Source organism: Lepidothrix coronata, unplaced genomic scaffold, assembly GCF_001604755.1.
Source record: "Lepidothrix coronata isolate B3197 unplaced genomic scaffold, Lepidothrix_coronata-1.0 Scaffold86, whole genome shotgun sequence".
Classification (NCBI taxonomy): Eukaryota; Metazoa; Chordata; class Aves; order Passeriformes; family Pipridae; genus Lepidothrix; species Lepidothrix coronata.
In genome coordinates this window covers 2,612,933-2,628,978 of record NW_016690266.1, presented here as the reverse complement: position 1 = coordinate 2,628,978, position 16,046 = coordinate 2,612,933, and the positions used below count along the sequence as shown (strand labels likewise).

Below are 16,046 nucleotides of genomic sequence, written 5' to 3'. Positions count from 1 at the left end.
CAATTAAACCATCTCAAAACATTCTGAGACTTGATGCATCTTTGCTTTCAAGAATCAGTGTTTTAAAACATATTTTGGTTTCAATTATCAGTTTTCAATATGTGTGGAGATACTCAATCCGAATTTCCTGTAGATGATGCCTCTTGTATGGGATTTGGTTTCCTGTAGATGATGCCTCTTGTATGGGATTTGGTTNTTTCCTGTAGATGATGCCTCTTGTATGGGATTTGGTTTCCTGTAGATGATGCCTCTTGTATGGGATTTGGTTAATAGTGGAAGGACCCTGAAAAGAGACAGATCTAGTATTCTCAGCTGCATTAGCCAAAAACAAGCACCCTCACCAGTCTCATATTTCTAAGATCTGGAGATAAGTTCTGGCTGTTTTGTCAGAATTTATGTCTTTCATTTCCCCTTACGCTTGTCCAGATCCAAATACACATGTACATTGTGAAGCTGCCTGCAAATCAATGCCGTAAAAGATAAGTTTCTGTAAATCCCAAAACACTCATTAAGTCAAAATTTTAATCATACTAAATATGAGTGTTAGCATATGCTTGAGAAGGATGTGCTTGTACATGTGTATCGATACCAAAAAATGCTCATGTTGTGCTCAAGGCTTGAGATTTACCAGGTTTGTCGTCATGTAACAGTGATTTCAGTGAAGTCATTCCTGCTTTTTAATGCTGCAGGTGAATAAGTCAGAAAAAAATCATATAAATTTTTATCATAAATTATCTCATACAAGACTCAAGTAACATATTTTATGTGACAGTGTAACTAATAGAATTTCAAATGACAGTGATATGTGCGTCTTTCAGAAGTAGTAATGCAGAACATTCTTTCTTGAATAATTCACTCATCTGAAGTTTTTATATATTCAAAAATGATTGAGCTGCATATCCAAATATAGGGTGGTCTATCAGCTGTTAATGTAGGAGAAGAAAAAGAGGTTTCTGCATTTATTCTGAACTGTGGTTTGTATCATGTTACTATTGGTTAGATGAACTGAGTTTAATTGATTGTGAATTAATTTGCATTCTGCAGTGGATGTCTTTTTCTTGAGATAATAAATCTTATTGAAAAATTATGTGAACAGTTGAAGCTTTAACAGATTTCCTAGAGATGCCTTTTTTGTTTAGGCTTCCTTGACAGACTTTTTTCTTATAGATAAATTATGTGTCTAGAAATCTCTTGCTTTTATATTTATTTTGGTTTGGCAGCATATAGTTGTTATGGCTGGCAATATTTCATACCCCAAAGTGTTAATGCTAACCATAAATTATTACCAATGATATGCAGTGGTTCTTATCAATCATGACAAGTAATTGATGTTGATTGAAACAAATAAATACGATGGTTTTCAAAGTTATAACCTTGTCATTTAACTTTAGTACTCAAATGCGTCAAGCTCTATCTTAGATTAACTCTGCAATTAGATACAGAGTTCTCAGAAACAAGATATTCAACCTGTAAAGGCAAAAATTGTGCACAACTACACAGAGATTTAGACATCAATAGTGGCAAAATTTACCTCTATTTTTTTTAGCTTCCAGAATTGGGTAGGAATAATAGGATTTGAAAGTGGGTGGAAATTCATAATTCATATTATTATAGACTCTTTGGTTGATTGTTTATTAGAGTTTACTCTGAAACCAGATGAAGAACACATTGTACCATACTATTCAAAATGAGAAGTCTTATAAACTTTGTTTCAGTTGTAGGAGATCAGACACTATGATCATAGCAGTCCTTTCTAGCTGTATAAATTACAAATTAATGTATCATTAACTGCAGTTTAAAATTAGGGTAAACTGAAAAGATTTACTGGATGAAAATCCACAATTCATGGATTTAAATTCTGTTCCTCTCTCTACTCTAGATAAAATCAGCATAATAATCAGTCATTAACACATATGGTTAAATTCTTATTGAATCTAATACCAGGAAAGTAACAGTCAAAAACTACAGATCCCAGGACCAAAAGGTACCACTTTACTGATGCAGAGTGTGAATCATTTCTGGTGCATATCCCAAAGTGACTTGAGCTTTGGTATCAATGCACAGTCTGAGGTTTCACTGTGTTTGTTGCCAGGGCATAAAATCAACAGAATTCCAACCTTCAACCTATGTTATTTTCCTAAATATGCAGAGCCTGTCCCTTATTGGTATACTATGTGTTTTATTCAAACTTTTCACTTATAATAGATGTGTTATACAGTGGTTTCATGTGTCTCTGTGGCTCAGAATTTAATGCTGCAGAGCTCTCTCTTCACTTTTTACCCTCTCAGCCAACCAATTACATGAAACTCCACCTTGACTGTGCTTTATTTAATTGTTTGTCATTTAGAAGCAGTTCCTATGCTGGAGAACACATGGAGTCAGACTGGACAAGCAAAGGGGGAACATTTGAAGTGAATGATAAGAGTTTTAGAGAAAGTTGGATTTCACCATAATGGTATTGATACCATTAACATTATGAATTTATTTAGCACATAAATTGCAAAATGGATGGAAGGTTCATCCAGCAGCTCTGCTTTGCCTTTGGCAGTTGTCATGCTGCTACTAATTTAATCTTATTAACTGCCTTGCCGATTTTACTAACGGGGTGTCACACATTTTGCAATAAAAGGGGGGAAAGGAATATATCTTTTTTATTGTTTTGTGATCAGGACATTAGATACTCCTTCCATTCTCTTTGCACTGCAGTCCTGGCAAGGTCACGTGTCTCGTAGCTAATAAAAAGGAAATGAGGAATAGAAGTTGGTTGTGTGAATGTTAATCTGGTTTTTTGGAGAGCAAGAAGTTGCTGTTTGGAATCCTGATGGCATAAAGCAAAGACCAGCACTCTCCTTCTGTAACTGGTTTGCTTTCAGTAGGCTACGACAAAAGATGAAGTTTCACCACAAATAACCTGGTGTTCTCCAAATGTGTAGCAGAATAAGGAGTTTGTATATGACATTAAAGACCTGCTCAAAGCCTTTTATCATTTTTATTACTGGAAATCTGAATTACACCAGTATATGCAAGCAAAACTCATAGTAATATATCACTAACTAGAGGAGAAATAATTTAGATAATACTTTGCATAATTTATATAACTAATATGCATAGACTTTGTATAATTTTGTATAATTTATATAGGCTGTGATTTTGTATAGGGGTGAACTTGAATATATATTAACTCAATATTTTTAAAATATTAAGAAAAAAAATATTTTTTTTGGCTGGCTCATTTCACGCTAGATGAAATTTAAGTAACAAAAGTCAGATCTCTGCCATACAAGAGAATATGTTTATAGAGCCATTCAACCTCCTTTTAATCTTAATGTTGTCACACTGTGTGTAGATACTAACTGTGGTTTGAAAATGCTTTAGCTGGGCCAACACAGTATCATTTGTGAGAAGCTGTGCCAAAGCCCTGTACTGTGAGCTCATGCACAACGAGCTCAGCCCTGCATTTTCCCCAGTTACCTGGGGTTAATTCGTGGGAGTTAGAGAGGTTTGGGCACCTGTGGGATAGACTTACCCAAAGTCATTAACACAGTCTCATGTTTTCTGCTATGTCGCTTGCTTTTGATGTGACTGTGCCACAGGCACACTGTATTAACTTCAGTAATCCCTTCAAAAGGTCTCCATAACCATCCTGTGCTTCTGTATTTCATTATGTTCCCCTTGTATTCTCTCCACTCTGCGTCTGGTACTTGCTTATTATTTGTAGTTCACGGCATGTTCTGCAGGCTCCATTTTTCTTCCAAGGCATTTTTATCCCAAAGGCAAAATGAGAAGCAATATATGTTTATATTTCTATTTCTAAATTGTATTTTTGAGTCCATAAGGAAGGTTTGTTAAAGATTTGATCTTGGAGCTTTGGATAAGATTCTGTATATTGTGTGGGTGTACTTTGTTGCACGAATGACAGATGGATAATTGGTTACCTTTTATCTTGGCCTTCTAATCACTTTACCAAGGCAAAGGCTTTTGGTTTGCCTTTGAGCATAAGTAGATTTTTCAGTAATTCCTCAAATGCTTAATTCACTTGTAGAAAAGAGGATGAAAGCAAAATCCCACTTGTGTTGCTGTTCTTCAAACTGTGTACAACAGCCAGTAGTTCCTGTGACTGGAACACACCAAGGCAGTTTGAAAACAGGCCAGACTTTTTCACTTACATGTTATGAAAGATCATCAGAAGTGAGAAGGGCCACAGAGAATGAAGAAGTGAGTGTCCTTAGCAAGATGTATTCTTGTTTACTTCCCTGCTTCAATGTGTCCTGTCCCTTGATTTCTTGATTCACATGCATTTTGTGATAGGTACTGTAATGCAGGTTATTGATCAGGAAAGATCACTTTTAGTTTTAGGTAGTCCTTTTTTTCAGCTGGGATTAGGAATGTTTGTTTCTTAATAACGTTTTTATAGATGTAGTGGCCTGAAGAGATAAATGAGAGAAGATTTGTGGGAAGAGGTAATATCTTTTATTAGACCAACTGATGTAGCTGGAAAAAAAAAAAAAAGAAAAGCTTTCAGGCACACAAAACCTTTTCCAGGTTGGGTTCTCTCACAGCTTTGAACTGCCTAATAACTGACTTGTGCCTATGAAGCAATAAAAGTATTTTTTTGATCCTTCTCTTTTTATGAGTAATACTGTTTGGGTGCAATATATTGCACCAGTTAAAACTTTACACAGCTAAAGTTAATTATTCTGGTTTTAATTCTGATTAAATTCTTTAAGAATATAATAATTTTTCATTCAGACTGTAGACTCTTAAAATACTGGATTTTCTTTTTCATCTGATCAGAACTGTAAATTAACCCGTAAAAGATCTGATACCTCACTGATGAATCAAAGAAATGTGCATGGTTTTGAACCTTATCTGAGAAACTGCTTCTCTTTCCAAGTCAGTGTATGTGTTTGGAGATAAGTGGGATGGGTATGATGACTCACACTGCAATTTCAGTTATTTAATGATTTTCTGCTGCTTTTTTATTTTTTTTAATTAATGGGAGGGGGTTGGCTTTTAAAGAGTCTCTTTTTTAACTGCTATGTACAATAATAAATGTGTAAATAAATGTGTAAATAAATGTGTAAATAAATGTGTATCTACCATTATGTGTAAGACATATACCTTATTTGGCTGGCAAACTTTGGAATAACTGGAAATATTACTGTGAGTGCTGACATTTTCCTTGTATTTCATATACTCTCACTTCTTATTGTTCTTGATCAGACTGAGTGCTTTCATGGCCTGTGAGAAGTCTTACCGGAACCTGAGAGGAGAATTTGCAGAGTCTAGCAGCACTGAGAACCACAGAGATGAGTTCAGGTTACGGGTGTCTGTATGGGTAAAAACAAAAATATAGGACAGTCACTTTGCTACCTTGCAAAAGGCCGTGCCAGCAAGGAGGCATTATTATTGCTCTAAATAAATAACACATGAAAGAACATAATTGGTTTATAATGTAGGAAATGGGTAAAGGATGCATCAAAGTGTTTGGCTTGCCCAAGCATTTTGTGAAAACAACACAGCGAGGTTATAATGTCATCAGCTCCCCTCCATTTCCCTGGAGCTGAGGGCCCTCATCATCCTGTAAATATAGTGCTAGTGAGGTTTTCTTGGCAGCTTTTTAGAAAAAAAGCTATTCTGCTGAGGGATGTTTTCCAAATTACCCAAGGACAGTGAACTGGATATTTTCTGGAATATATTGCAGAAATAGTAGAGTATATTTGGCTGAGTGTATAGGGCACGTTGTTTTCCTGCATCATATTGGGCTATGCATTGAGTTCCATGTCAGTGTTTCATTTTTAGAAACCTTAGAAAGAAAAAGTAATTCCTTGAAAGGTAGAAATTAAAAGACATATGAAACCCAAAACAATGTGTCATCTAAAAGTTCAGATCGTGATTGATAAGTGTGGCTTTTTTTATTGTTGGCTGTTAGCTCAGTAATGGATTGTTATTTCTATAAGCTTTGACTGGAGCAATTTGTCTTGAAATACTTTTGTCACCTTTTCATTTTAGGTCCTTTGTAATAGAGTTCTCTAATTTTATTTTTTCATACACAAATGCAGATGACTCAGTGTTGAATAGCATCGATGAAAACTTGTCATCAGTTTATAAATTGATGAAAGACTGAATTCTGAAGAAATATTCATTTTGCAATAGTTTTTAGCTGTTGCATTCTGTGTCAAAAGAAATATTAAACGAATTATATTGGGGGGGGAGGTATACTGTGTGTTTGATAATAAAAGCCATTTTCACAGTTTGTAACATTGCAGGGAATGTTTTCCAGCTTATCATAATGGAAACAGGCAAGTTATTTACTTGCCAGAAAGACCTGAACCCTAGCAATCACACATCCCACTTGTGAAGTTAAGGCTCCTCGCAGTGTCCAACCTTAACATGTATTATTATTTTAATAAATTATACCAAGACATTTTCCTCTTTTCTCTTTCCTCAACTGATATGACAGTGCAGAAATTACTGTAATGCATTTAATATTTTAAAAGGGTTTACTCTCCTGTACTGCTTCACTTCTTAGAGATGTTCTGTGTCCATATTCATTAATTGATTCTCCTCTTTGTACCTAGAAGATGAGTATTTTTCACTATAACCTTTCTCCCTTTTCCTCAGTTTCACAGTATGTCCCTTTTTTTTAAGTCAATTGGAGTAATTTACTGTCCATGTTTAAATATTATCCGTAGTTCAGTCTTTTGATGGCACCCCAGTTAGAAGACATGGAGTGCAAGAAAGTGTTTGAAAACGTTTTGGAGTAGAAATGACAGCACTTTGGATTTGAATATAACACAATAACCAACCTTCACTTTAAATACATCATGAGTGGGGTCAGTGCTGCCTGAGCTTTGGCTGCGTGAGCGTCAGTCTGTTTAGTTGTATAAATTGTCAGATTTTTTTCTGATTAGTGCACATCCCACAAAACAAGAGTTGCAGGACAAAATCCCCCAAGCATCTTCCAAAGAGGACACAGCTGGTTGCCATGTGGGAGGTTTGATCCTGGTGTCTTGAGGGTTGCTGATACTCCTCCCTGTGATTAGTCACATGCAGTGTCTTCAGCTGGGTTCCTCTTGTGTGATGCCAGGTGTTGTACGTTAGGGATCAGGAGAGGTTTGGTCCCAGCCAAACCCACATTGATCTGCTCAAGAGGAAACCAAGCAGGTAAACCTTTATACAAAACTATGAGAGCTTCCTAAGCATTTACCATAAAAGCCAGACTTGGAAAAGAAAGATTTTCTACATCCTTTTTTATTGATTTAATTTCTGTAATGATTGTGTTTCAGTATGTGGCTACTGCAAGCAGGATGAATTAGGAAACTTTGTACTTGTAATTTCTACATGGTGTTCCTGTTAAGAACTAGAACATGAGTAATTTGAGAAAAATGTTGGCATCCTGTCTGAAAGTGACTGCATTGTAGTGTTGGTCTCCACTTGTTGTGGAGTTCATTCAACTTTTAACACAGACATTAATATTTTTTACATAAACATTGAGACAAAAATTTCATCACAAGGCAAGAGGAGAGTTTCTACATGAAATATGAAGTAGTGTTGTTGTTGTTACAGCATATTTTCTGTTAAAGCTGTCAGAATGACTTATTAGTTTTGCATTTCTTGTTTAAATATATTCTGTCCAATAATTTACCTCTTAAATATTTGTATTCTACATAATTATCAGCCCTCCACACATTATCTCTGATATACTTTTCCCTTTTCCTGGAAGAGCATGAAATCCATTCCTATTCTTTGTAACTGGCAGTATGAGACTGTCCACTTTTACAGCTGCTGGCAAGTGCCCTTCTGGGTAACCTCTGGCAGTGCAGAAAGCACCATGGTTTAACAATTTGTCTCTGCTTTAGTCATACCTCTCAGAGGAGGCTGGCACATTGCATGACCAAACACTTTTCCATAAGCTGTAACATAAAATATTTAAAAAATATTTGGGACATAATTACTAATATATATGTGATTCTTCTTACTGAAGCAACAATTTTGATGTTAATCACAATAGATTTGGAAAATGAATTTTTTTTTTTGTCTCAAGGGGAAATTTTACAGAAGGGAAATTCAACAGTTACACAAAGTACTATTACTAATCTTAGAGACCTTTGTGGACTTCTTGCAGCATCAGACAGCAAGGATTTACAGCGTACTAAATTCTTGACAAATGTTGACAGGGAACTAATAATGGAAACGGAGTCAGTGCAAAGATGTTTCAGATGGCTCTGTTACGGAATGGCCTCCAGAAAAAGTAACAACCTCTATAACCCTCTCATGTGACATAGTGGCAAATTCTGATGGCTCTGTTCATGTAGGATCCTCCTTTGTGTATTCTCTTTGAAGGAGATACTGAAAGATTCCCGATGCAGATAATATAAGCTAAAGAGTTCCCGACACATTTATCTTCTAGGTCAAGGCTTCAGCTTTACAGCTGTATCTGTTCACATCTAACTGGAAATAGCCTGGCACTGTCCAGAAATAAGTCCTTCATGTGCCAATAGAGATACTGTAACCATAGACATGAAGCTAAAGTCTAGTGGATGTAGTCTAGTGTTTCTTTCTGACAGAAGTTTGCATGAAAAAGAAGAGCTTTTCTTAGTACAGTAATAATTAGTCACAAATATATTTTATATTCTAAGACCACGAAGTAATTTCAACTGATAATAAAACTAATTAAGACTGTGGAATTATGCTATTTTCATAATGCAAGATAGAGAGCTGAAGAAATTAGCTAGGTTAAAAGCAATCACCCAAGCCTGCAAGACAACAAACTGTCTGTTACTCACTATATGTATGTAGACTAATGTTTGACTTTAGAGACGTGTAATAGTTTGCTTTGATTTCAGCCCTTTGGTGTGGTGGTCCATCACATTATGCACTGTAACATGCTGTTCCGTACCACAGATCTTCTGGCTCCACATACATCAGGCCTGATATTTTGCACTTAAATGGCAATTCTTTTGATTTTAATCAACAAAATTTTCAACAAATAAAGACAGCAGAATAAGGCTGTACATTAGATTTGCTTTTCTCTGCCATTCAGAGAATCCTACAGTTTTTGAATCCAGAAGTCACTGGTAACTTGCTGTTGAATGAGGAAGGTTTACTGACAAATACCTCTTTGCTTTACCTAAAATGTTGCATACAAAAAAAAATCTCAGATAAAACAAACCTTCCCTGAAAATCAAAGACAGATGGTCAAAATCAAACCAAAACACATTTAAGGAAAACCACAGCAAACAGAGTCCCACTAAGTACATGGTTTTTCTGTTCTATGAGCCACAGCCCAAAAGGTCATTCAGACTGTTTATAGCAGGTGGTCAGAAAAATACCATATGACCCTGTATCTGTCTGCATTTCAAGTAAAATAACTGTGATGCCTGTGCAGTTATTTTGACTACAACTTGATGAAAAAATACAGGAAAAAGTGCTTTGTTTTCTTGGAGTATTTTGTTTGATTTGGTTTGGTTTCTATTTTTTAAAAAGGATGCAGATTTTTTTGACTGGGACATTTTCTGTGCGGTTGTTGTACTGATCAGGTGTCTGGTTAAACTAACTGAGAGTATATGAGTCCTTCCTACAGCATGGTTCAGGTCTATTGGTTATAATTAATTCAGTAGAAACATTCTTTCAGTAATAAAGGTATTGGTGTTTACAGGGATTGAAAGAGTGTGACTGTCATAATGCTAGTCTGTATTTAATCCAGTATTTAGTCTTGTAATTCTTGGCCTTTTTTTTCCCCCACAGGTTTTTCATTATTCTTATACAGCTTCATATGTGATTTATAACATACACACAAGGTAGGTCACATTGTTTTTTCAACATGATGTCATGTCAGTGGTTCTATACATTGGGTGATGCCAGTGTGTTCAACTAAAAACGTTTCCATTTTTTCAAGGGAAGTTTGGGAGTTAAACCCTCCAGAAGTAGAGGATTCAGTTTTACAGTATGCAGCCTGGGGCATTCATGGACAGCAACTGGTAAGCACAGTCATTAAAAATGTATTAACTCCAGACAGACTGAGGTAAAAACAAAATTAAAAGCCTCAAGATGAGTTTTGTTATGTATTTCTGTACGGTGCTACTATGTTCCTGTAACAGCTTTAAGGAAATCTATTTATTTATTTATTTATTTTAAAAATGTGCTTTTCCAGTCTGAACCCAATAAGCAAGTTGCATAATTGCTGAAAGAATCACACCTTCATCTAAATATGCACTCAAGTGATTTTCAGAACAACCATCTTTATGGCTACTGCTATGTGACAAAGTAAAAGGTGAAGAGAAGTTTTCTTTCAAGCGCAAGATCAATGAAAACTGTGGGCAAAAGCAAAAGCTTAACATCCAAAAGTGGATGTGATGGATTCAATGAAAAGTGATGTTTTCATTTCAGTATGAAAATTACTGCCAAGGTCGGTTGTGCTACACTGAATTCATAATAATAAAAACCAGAGATGCTATGTTTCATATATTGTTTTCTTCCAGAAGCTTTACAATTTTTTATGAACAGAAATCATCCATGATCATCGTGACCAAAGTCAATATGAGAAGAAAAAATTGTATTTTTAAAACAGAAATAATTTTAAGCTGACTTCTGTTGGTAGTTGAAGGCAAGAGACTTTTAAAGCTTCAACTCTCTGGATAAGAAATTTAGATAATCCTTGTTACAGTGTTCTGATAACATCCTTAATGCCCACAGGTGTGACCCGGGGGCCTCCTTGCACATCTGAGCTGTTCATACAGAGAGGCTTTAAGTTGAATGTCTAGAGAATGTACCCTGTTGCTTATATCATTCATCAAGATGATTAAAAAGGAAAAAATGTTTCTGCTTAAAATGTATTGCATTAAGGAAGTGGAGGAAGTTGGTAAAAAGTAATTGGAACCATGTTTGGTATGTTTTAATAATTAACCACATTAATTTATTAATAATGAGAGCATGGTGACAGGATTAATGGTAATAAATACATAGGTTATTTACCAGGCAGCATTATGTGGTGAACTGTGTAGGTTGTAGCAGAAGGGAGAAGCATTTGCAAAACTGAATAGATGTAAAAAATATTTTAATTAAATTGCAATTCATAAGATTTGTCTGGGTTGTACCTCTGATCAGTAATCTAAAGTAGAACTAAAATTACATGCAGTGATTACTGAAAAATTAATTTTTTCTTTTCCTAAGATGTATCTTAAGAACAGGGTCAGACTTACCAATTATAAACTTCAGAAAAATAACAAATCAGAATAATGCTGTCTTTATGAGTTTTACCTAAAATATCATTCTGTAAATGTGTATGGATACTTTCAGACAGGTGGACTCCTATTATGTCCCAGAAATGCAAAAAAATAGATGATCATTTTGGGTACAACCTTAATCATCTGAATTTGAAAACGTTGGCATAATTTATACATGAGTGAGAATAACATTCCTCATCTTTGTTAATGTCCCTAGTAAAGTTAATGTCATGCTTTAAAAATATCTGCTCCACTGTGGGCTTTATGGTGCCATATGGTCTGCAGAATTAGGAAATAATAACTTTAAACACAAAATCTTCTGTTCACTCTGAATGACATCAAGTGTTGCACATAGATGTACACCTGCAATTACAGTCTACTGAAGGTCACTCCCATAAAAGTTGCCAATAAGAAGGATATCCTCTTGAAGCTGCTCATGTGGTAAAAGGAGGTCTAATAAAGAGACAGAAATGCCTTGCTGCATTACCCTCCCGCTTCAGCAACAAGCCAAAAATGTAGCAGGAGCGTGAATGAATAAAGACTGTTGTGAATAATGGTTGTTGCTCCTGTCTAAAGAAACATCTGGCTCTAGCAGAACCAGGACAGAGAAACCATTCCAGCAGAATAGCTTAGACAGAGAAAAGATGTGCGACTGAGGACACGTTGCCATAATGGTTCTCAGTTATAAAATTTGTCATTAGAACAAACACTGTATCAGTGAGTTTTGAGTAAAAAAGTACAGGAAGCAACCAGCAGTGAAACAGAGTACAGAGGAAGTTGTGAAAGGAGAGCCCTAAATCATAGTAATCCATCAGTGGCTATTGATGGCACATATCTGGGTGCATGCAAAGATGCAGTCTCATGGATCCACGTTGCCAAACACACTATGATTGGTTTACTTTCCTGAACAGTACTTATGTGTCTTTTCTGTATAATAGGAAAATAGAAATAATTCATAAGTAAAACAAGCAGTGAAATACTTACTCTAAACAAAATAATCATGATGTATACAATAGTAGATACCTGGGTAATCTCCAAGAGACATTTATTTCAGTTGAAGAACAAGTGGAGAACAAATTAACTTTATATACAGTAATTTCATTTAGAAAGACTCATGGCACATACCATGTGGCCATCACATAAACAAAATGTATGTAAATCTCTAAAATGAAGGGGAATAGCACCCATCCAGGTGTGTTGCAGAAATGAATAGCAATACTATAACCATGACAGGTCAGCAAAATTAGCACAAAATTTAAAACACAAGGCACAGATAATGTCTGACTGAGCCACAGACCTTAACTATATATATAACTATTTAGAAGGTCCTGGATTAAATCTGAAGTATGGGGGATAACACATGGACTTGGACCAACTATTTTCAATAAATAAACTACAGTGAAAAATAAGACATTTCCAGTCCTTTGTTCTGCAGGGGACCTAAGTAACAGTGCAGCCTACACAGGAATCCTGAGTGCTTCAAATGAGGGAGAATAGTCAAGAGGTTCAAATAGATAACATAAGAAGATAAAGAGAAAAAAATAGAAATATTTGAGAAGGAAAATTTCTATGAAGCCAGGAACTGCTTATTGGACAGAGGAAGGAATATGGCTGCAGTGAAATCTAGTATACAGCAAGACTTTACCTCCTTGTGGAAAGCATGCATCAGTCTAAGTTTACTGCTATGGATAATTTCTAGGGTTGTCTAATGGGACAGCAGGTCACTTGTGCCTAGTGAAGAACAACAGGGTTAGGTTTATGTCAGATACCAGGTGACTGGGCTGCAATACCATTGTTTCGACGGTACCACAGTGTTTGCAAGTTATTTCAGTTTCTTGCTATTTACCTAGAGTAGAGAATTTTTTAAAGATTAAAAGAAAAGCTCAGAGAAACATCTGCTGTTTGAGTCATGACATTTTGGTGGTGAAATTGAAAATGTTTGCCGTTGGGGAGAAGAAACTTTTATCTAATGAATTAATGTATTTTAAGGTCACATAGCACTTACTTTTGAGAACTGTTTTCAAGGTCGCACTCTTTAAATTGCTGTCTTTTAACTGTGTTAGAACTGTGCCAGATCTAAAATACCATTTCTGTCTCTTAGTACATTACAGAGCTGTTTATGTATTTGCTTAACATTACTCATGTTTGATTAAAATTGTGAAAGACATCAGTTGATTATCTCTTTACCTCGCCTCTATAGAATCCATCACTGCAGCATTAAGTATTTCCAGGGAAGACAAAATAGCACAACTAGAGACCTAATTGGTTTCATCAACATTTTTCTGCCTCCAGTTTATTGATTAGAGACCTCATTGCATGTGTCTGAGAAGGAGATATTACCTACTTGGTGGGAAGGCTTTACTGAGGAGAATGCTTTGGGTTTTTTAAAGGGCCTCTGTTGTTCAAATACCCAATTTTTATCCAGTGTTCTCACGTAGTTGTTCCTATCTTCTCTGATAGTTTGTAGCAAAGACTTTCATGTGTTTGTGCTGGAGCTGGTTTGTATCTGCCACAGGGGAGGCAGCCCTTTCTGTCTGGATCTGTCTATGGGGACGTATCTCAGTAGGAGCCTGAATATAAAAATTCAGACTGGAGATGTCTGGTCTCCAGTGTGTGCAGTGTTGTATTTAAGCTGTAGTGCTCCTCTGCAGTGCTTCTTGTGATGCAGACAGTTCTCCTCATCAGTTATCAGGTCGACCACTTCAAGTAGATCCTGGTCAAGCCTGGGTAGAAGTTGTTCAGTTTGATGTAGCTTTTTCATAAGAGTTTTACGTCAAGGTTTTTCTGCCTGGGTGGTGGTACATGTTGTGTATTTTGTATAAAATACTTCACTCTATTTCACTTTATTTTATGAACATATATCTATGAAAGTCACTTTGCCTTTGTATTTATAACAGGTATTTTATGTTATTATTGCATTGAGCTAATTTTTCTTTTGATATATAGAGTGTTTTTGAAGGGAGCTTGATTTTACGTTTGGTTGGATCAGCATAAGTAATGATCTGTTGGCTTGCATATGAATTTCTATGCATAAATAAATATATATTTTAACAAAGCAGAAGTCAAGAAAATACTGAAAATGTTATTAAAAATATTATTAAAATATTAAAAACATTTTGTAGGAGTTTGACAGCTTGCTGTGTCATAATTTGATGCTATCAACAAAACATAGCATTATCAAATGGTTGGACTGAAGATGAGCTTTTACTATGGTTTTTTTTGTAATTGTTTAGAATTACCTACTACCCTGTATACACAAAGATCAGTCTGTTGACTGTAGCTGAATTGTGGATTCAGGATGCTCTCATCAGTTTTCAGAAAGTACTTTAAATATCAGAAAACAAGAATTTGTCCTCTTGTTTAAAAAAAAAAAAATTGAGCAGGCTACTCACTGAAAATAGTGCTTAGAAGCTGAAGCTTTTAAATAAAAAAATGAAAAAAGAATCCAGTGAAAAAGGACCTTATCTTGTATCAAAACTAGCTAAAAACAAGCATACAAACAGAAACTCACAAACAAAACAGAGTAAAATCTACTTTAATTGTTCTTAATAAATACACCAGTTCAAGAACTCTCTACCCTTTGCCTTTGTGATCAGTCATCTTTATCCTGGTTGTCATCTTTGGAGGTGCCCATCACGCCCCTATCAATATCTGTTGCCCCATAAAAATGCAAATCTCTATCGGATTGTTGAATTTCTGCATTAACATAACATTACCTTTCAAATGCCTTCTCCTTGTCCAAATTTTAGGTTTTCTTCAATAGTTTTCAAAGACCATTTTAGATAACAGAAATACTGCAGAAGCAAAGTTCATTGGTGTTACATTATTTTCCAAGTACCCAGATAAGCACTAGACAGATTTTAGTGATTGAGGAATTGTCGGGACTATGCTACACACATACCTTGCTCAACACATGCTTTAGCAGACATTAGTTGCTGAAAGCTTCATTTACTATTTGGCCTATCAAGGTGTAAAGTACAACTGCTATAAAAATCGGTAACTTACCTTTCTGTAAAATGTTTGCCAAGTGTTTTCTTTTTGCGTAATTAGTGCTGTGGGTACTTGGCACCCCCTCCTGGCATATGCAAATGAAGTAGACGCTTAATTATGCTAATGAAGCCAGTCCTAAATAAATGTATTTCTTCTGCTGTTTTTATTTGCAAAGTCTTCTGGTCTTTTGACTTACTCTACTTTAGATGAGTAACTTAAAATCACATATGGAAATGTCAAGGATTTATTTCATCATTCCTTCTAATGATTATGCTAATGAGGAAAATGGCAGTTCAAACTTAGAGGAAAATCTCTGCTTGAATTTATTCTGTAAACCAGAAATAAACAAGAATACTTCAATATGACATTAACCTCAGGCATGAGTTCTTGTTTAAAATATATGAGAGGTTCCTTACAGAACTTCAAAGCATATTTGGAGACCCTCTGTTTTGGTGAGGATGTTTTTATGAAGAAAGGGAACATGTATGGTTTAGCATTGCCCACTCAGTTGAGTCTTTAAGGGATTTGACCATAACTCTAGCAAATGCTGAAGTCATGTCTTTGTGAAAGCAGTGAGAAATTAAGGAGACTAATAAAACCTTTTTATTTTCTCTTTCAAATGTTTTCATTACATTTCTAGCTGGGAAATTAGAAATGTAATTTCTAATTACTAATTTCTAATCTAATTACTGTATCAGGGACTGAGAATTTGAACAAAGAAGTGGAAATATTTACAGAAAAAAGGCACACAAAAAGATTGTTTTAATGGAAATTTTTGACCAGCAGCTAAAGTCAGAATATATATTATTTTGCAAGATGGTATTCTGG

The 16,046-nt window shown here is 35.4% G+C and overlaps 1 protein-coding gene across 2 annotated transcripts in view; it reads left to right on the top strand.

Moving 5' to 3' along the window:
• The window catches only part of DPP10 (dipeptidyl peptidase like 10), a 265,798-nt gene that overhangs the window by 188,337 nt on the left and 61,415 nt on the right, over positions 1-16,046 (top strand). For both annotated transcript variants that reach the window (XM_017820942.1, XM_017820943.1), the window contains exons 6-7: positions 9,751-9,803; positions 9,902-9,983. In XM_017820942.1, coding sequence (XP_017676431.1) covers positions 9,751-9,803; positions 9,902-9,983 — 135 coding nt within the window. The remainder of the gene's footprint in view (positions 1-9,750; positions 9,804-9,901; positions 9,984-16,046) is intronic.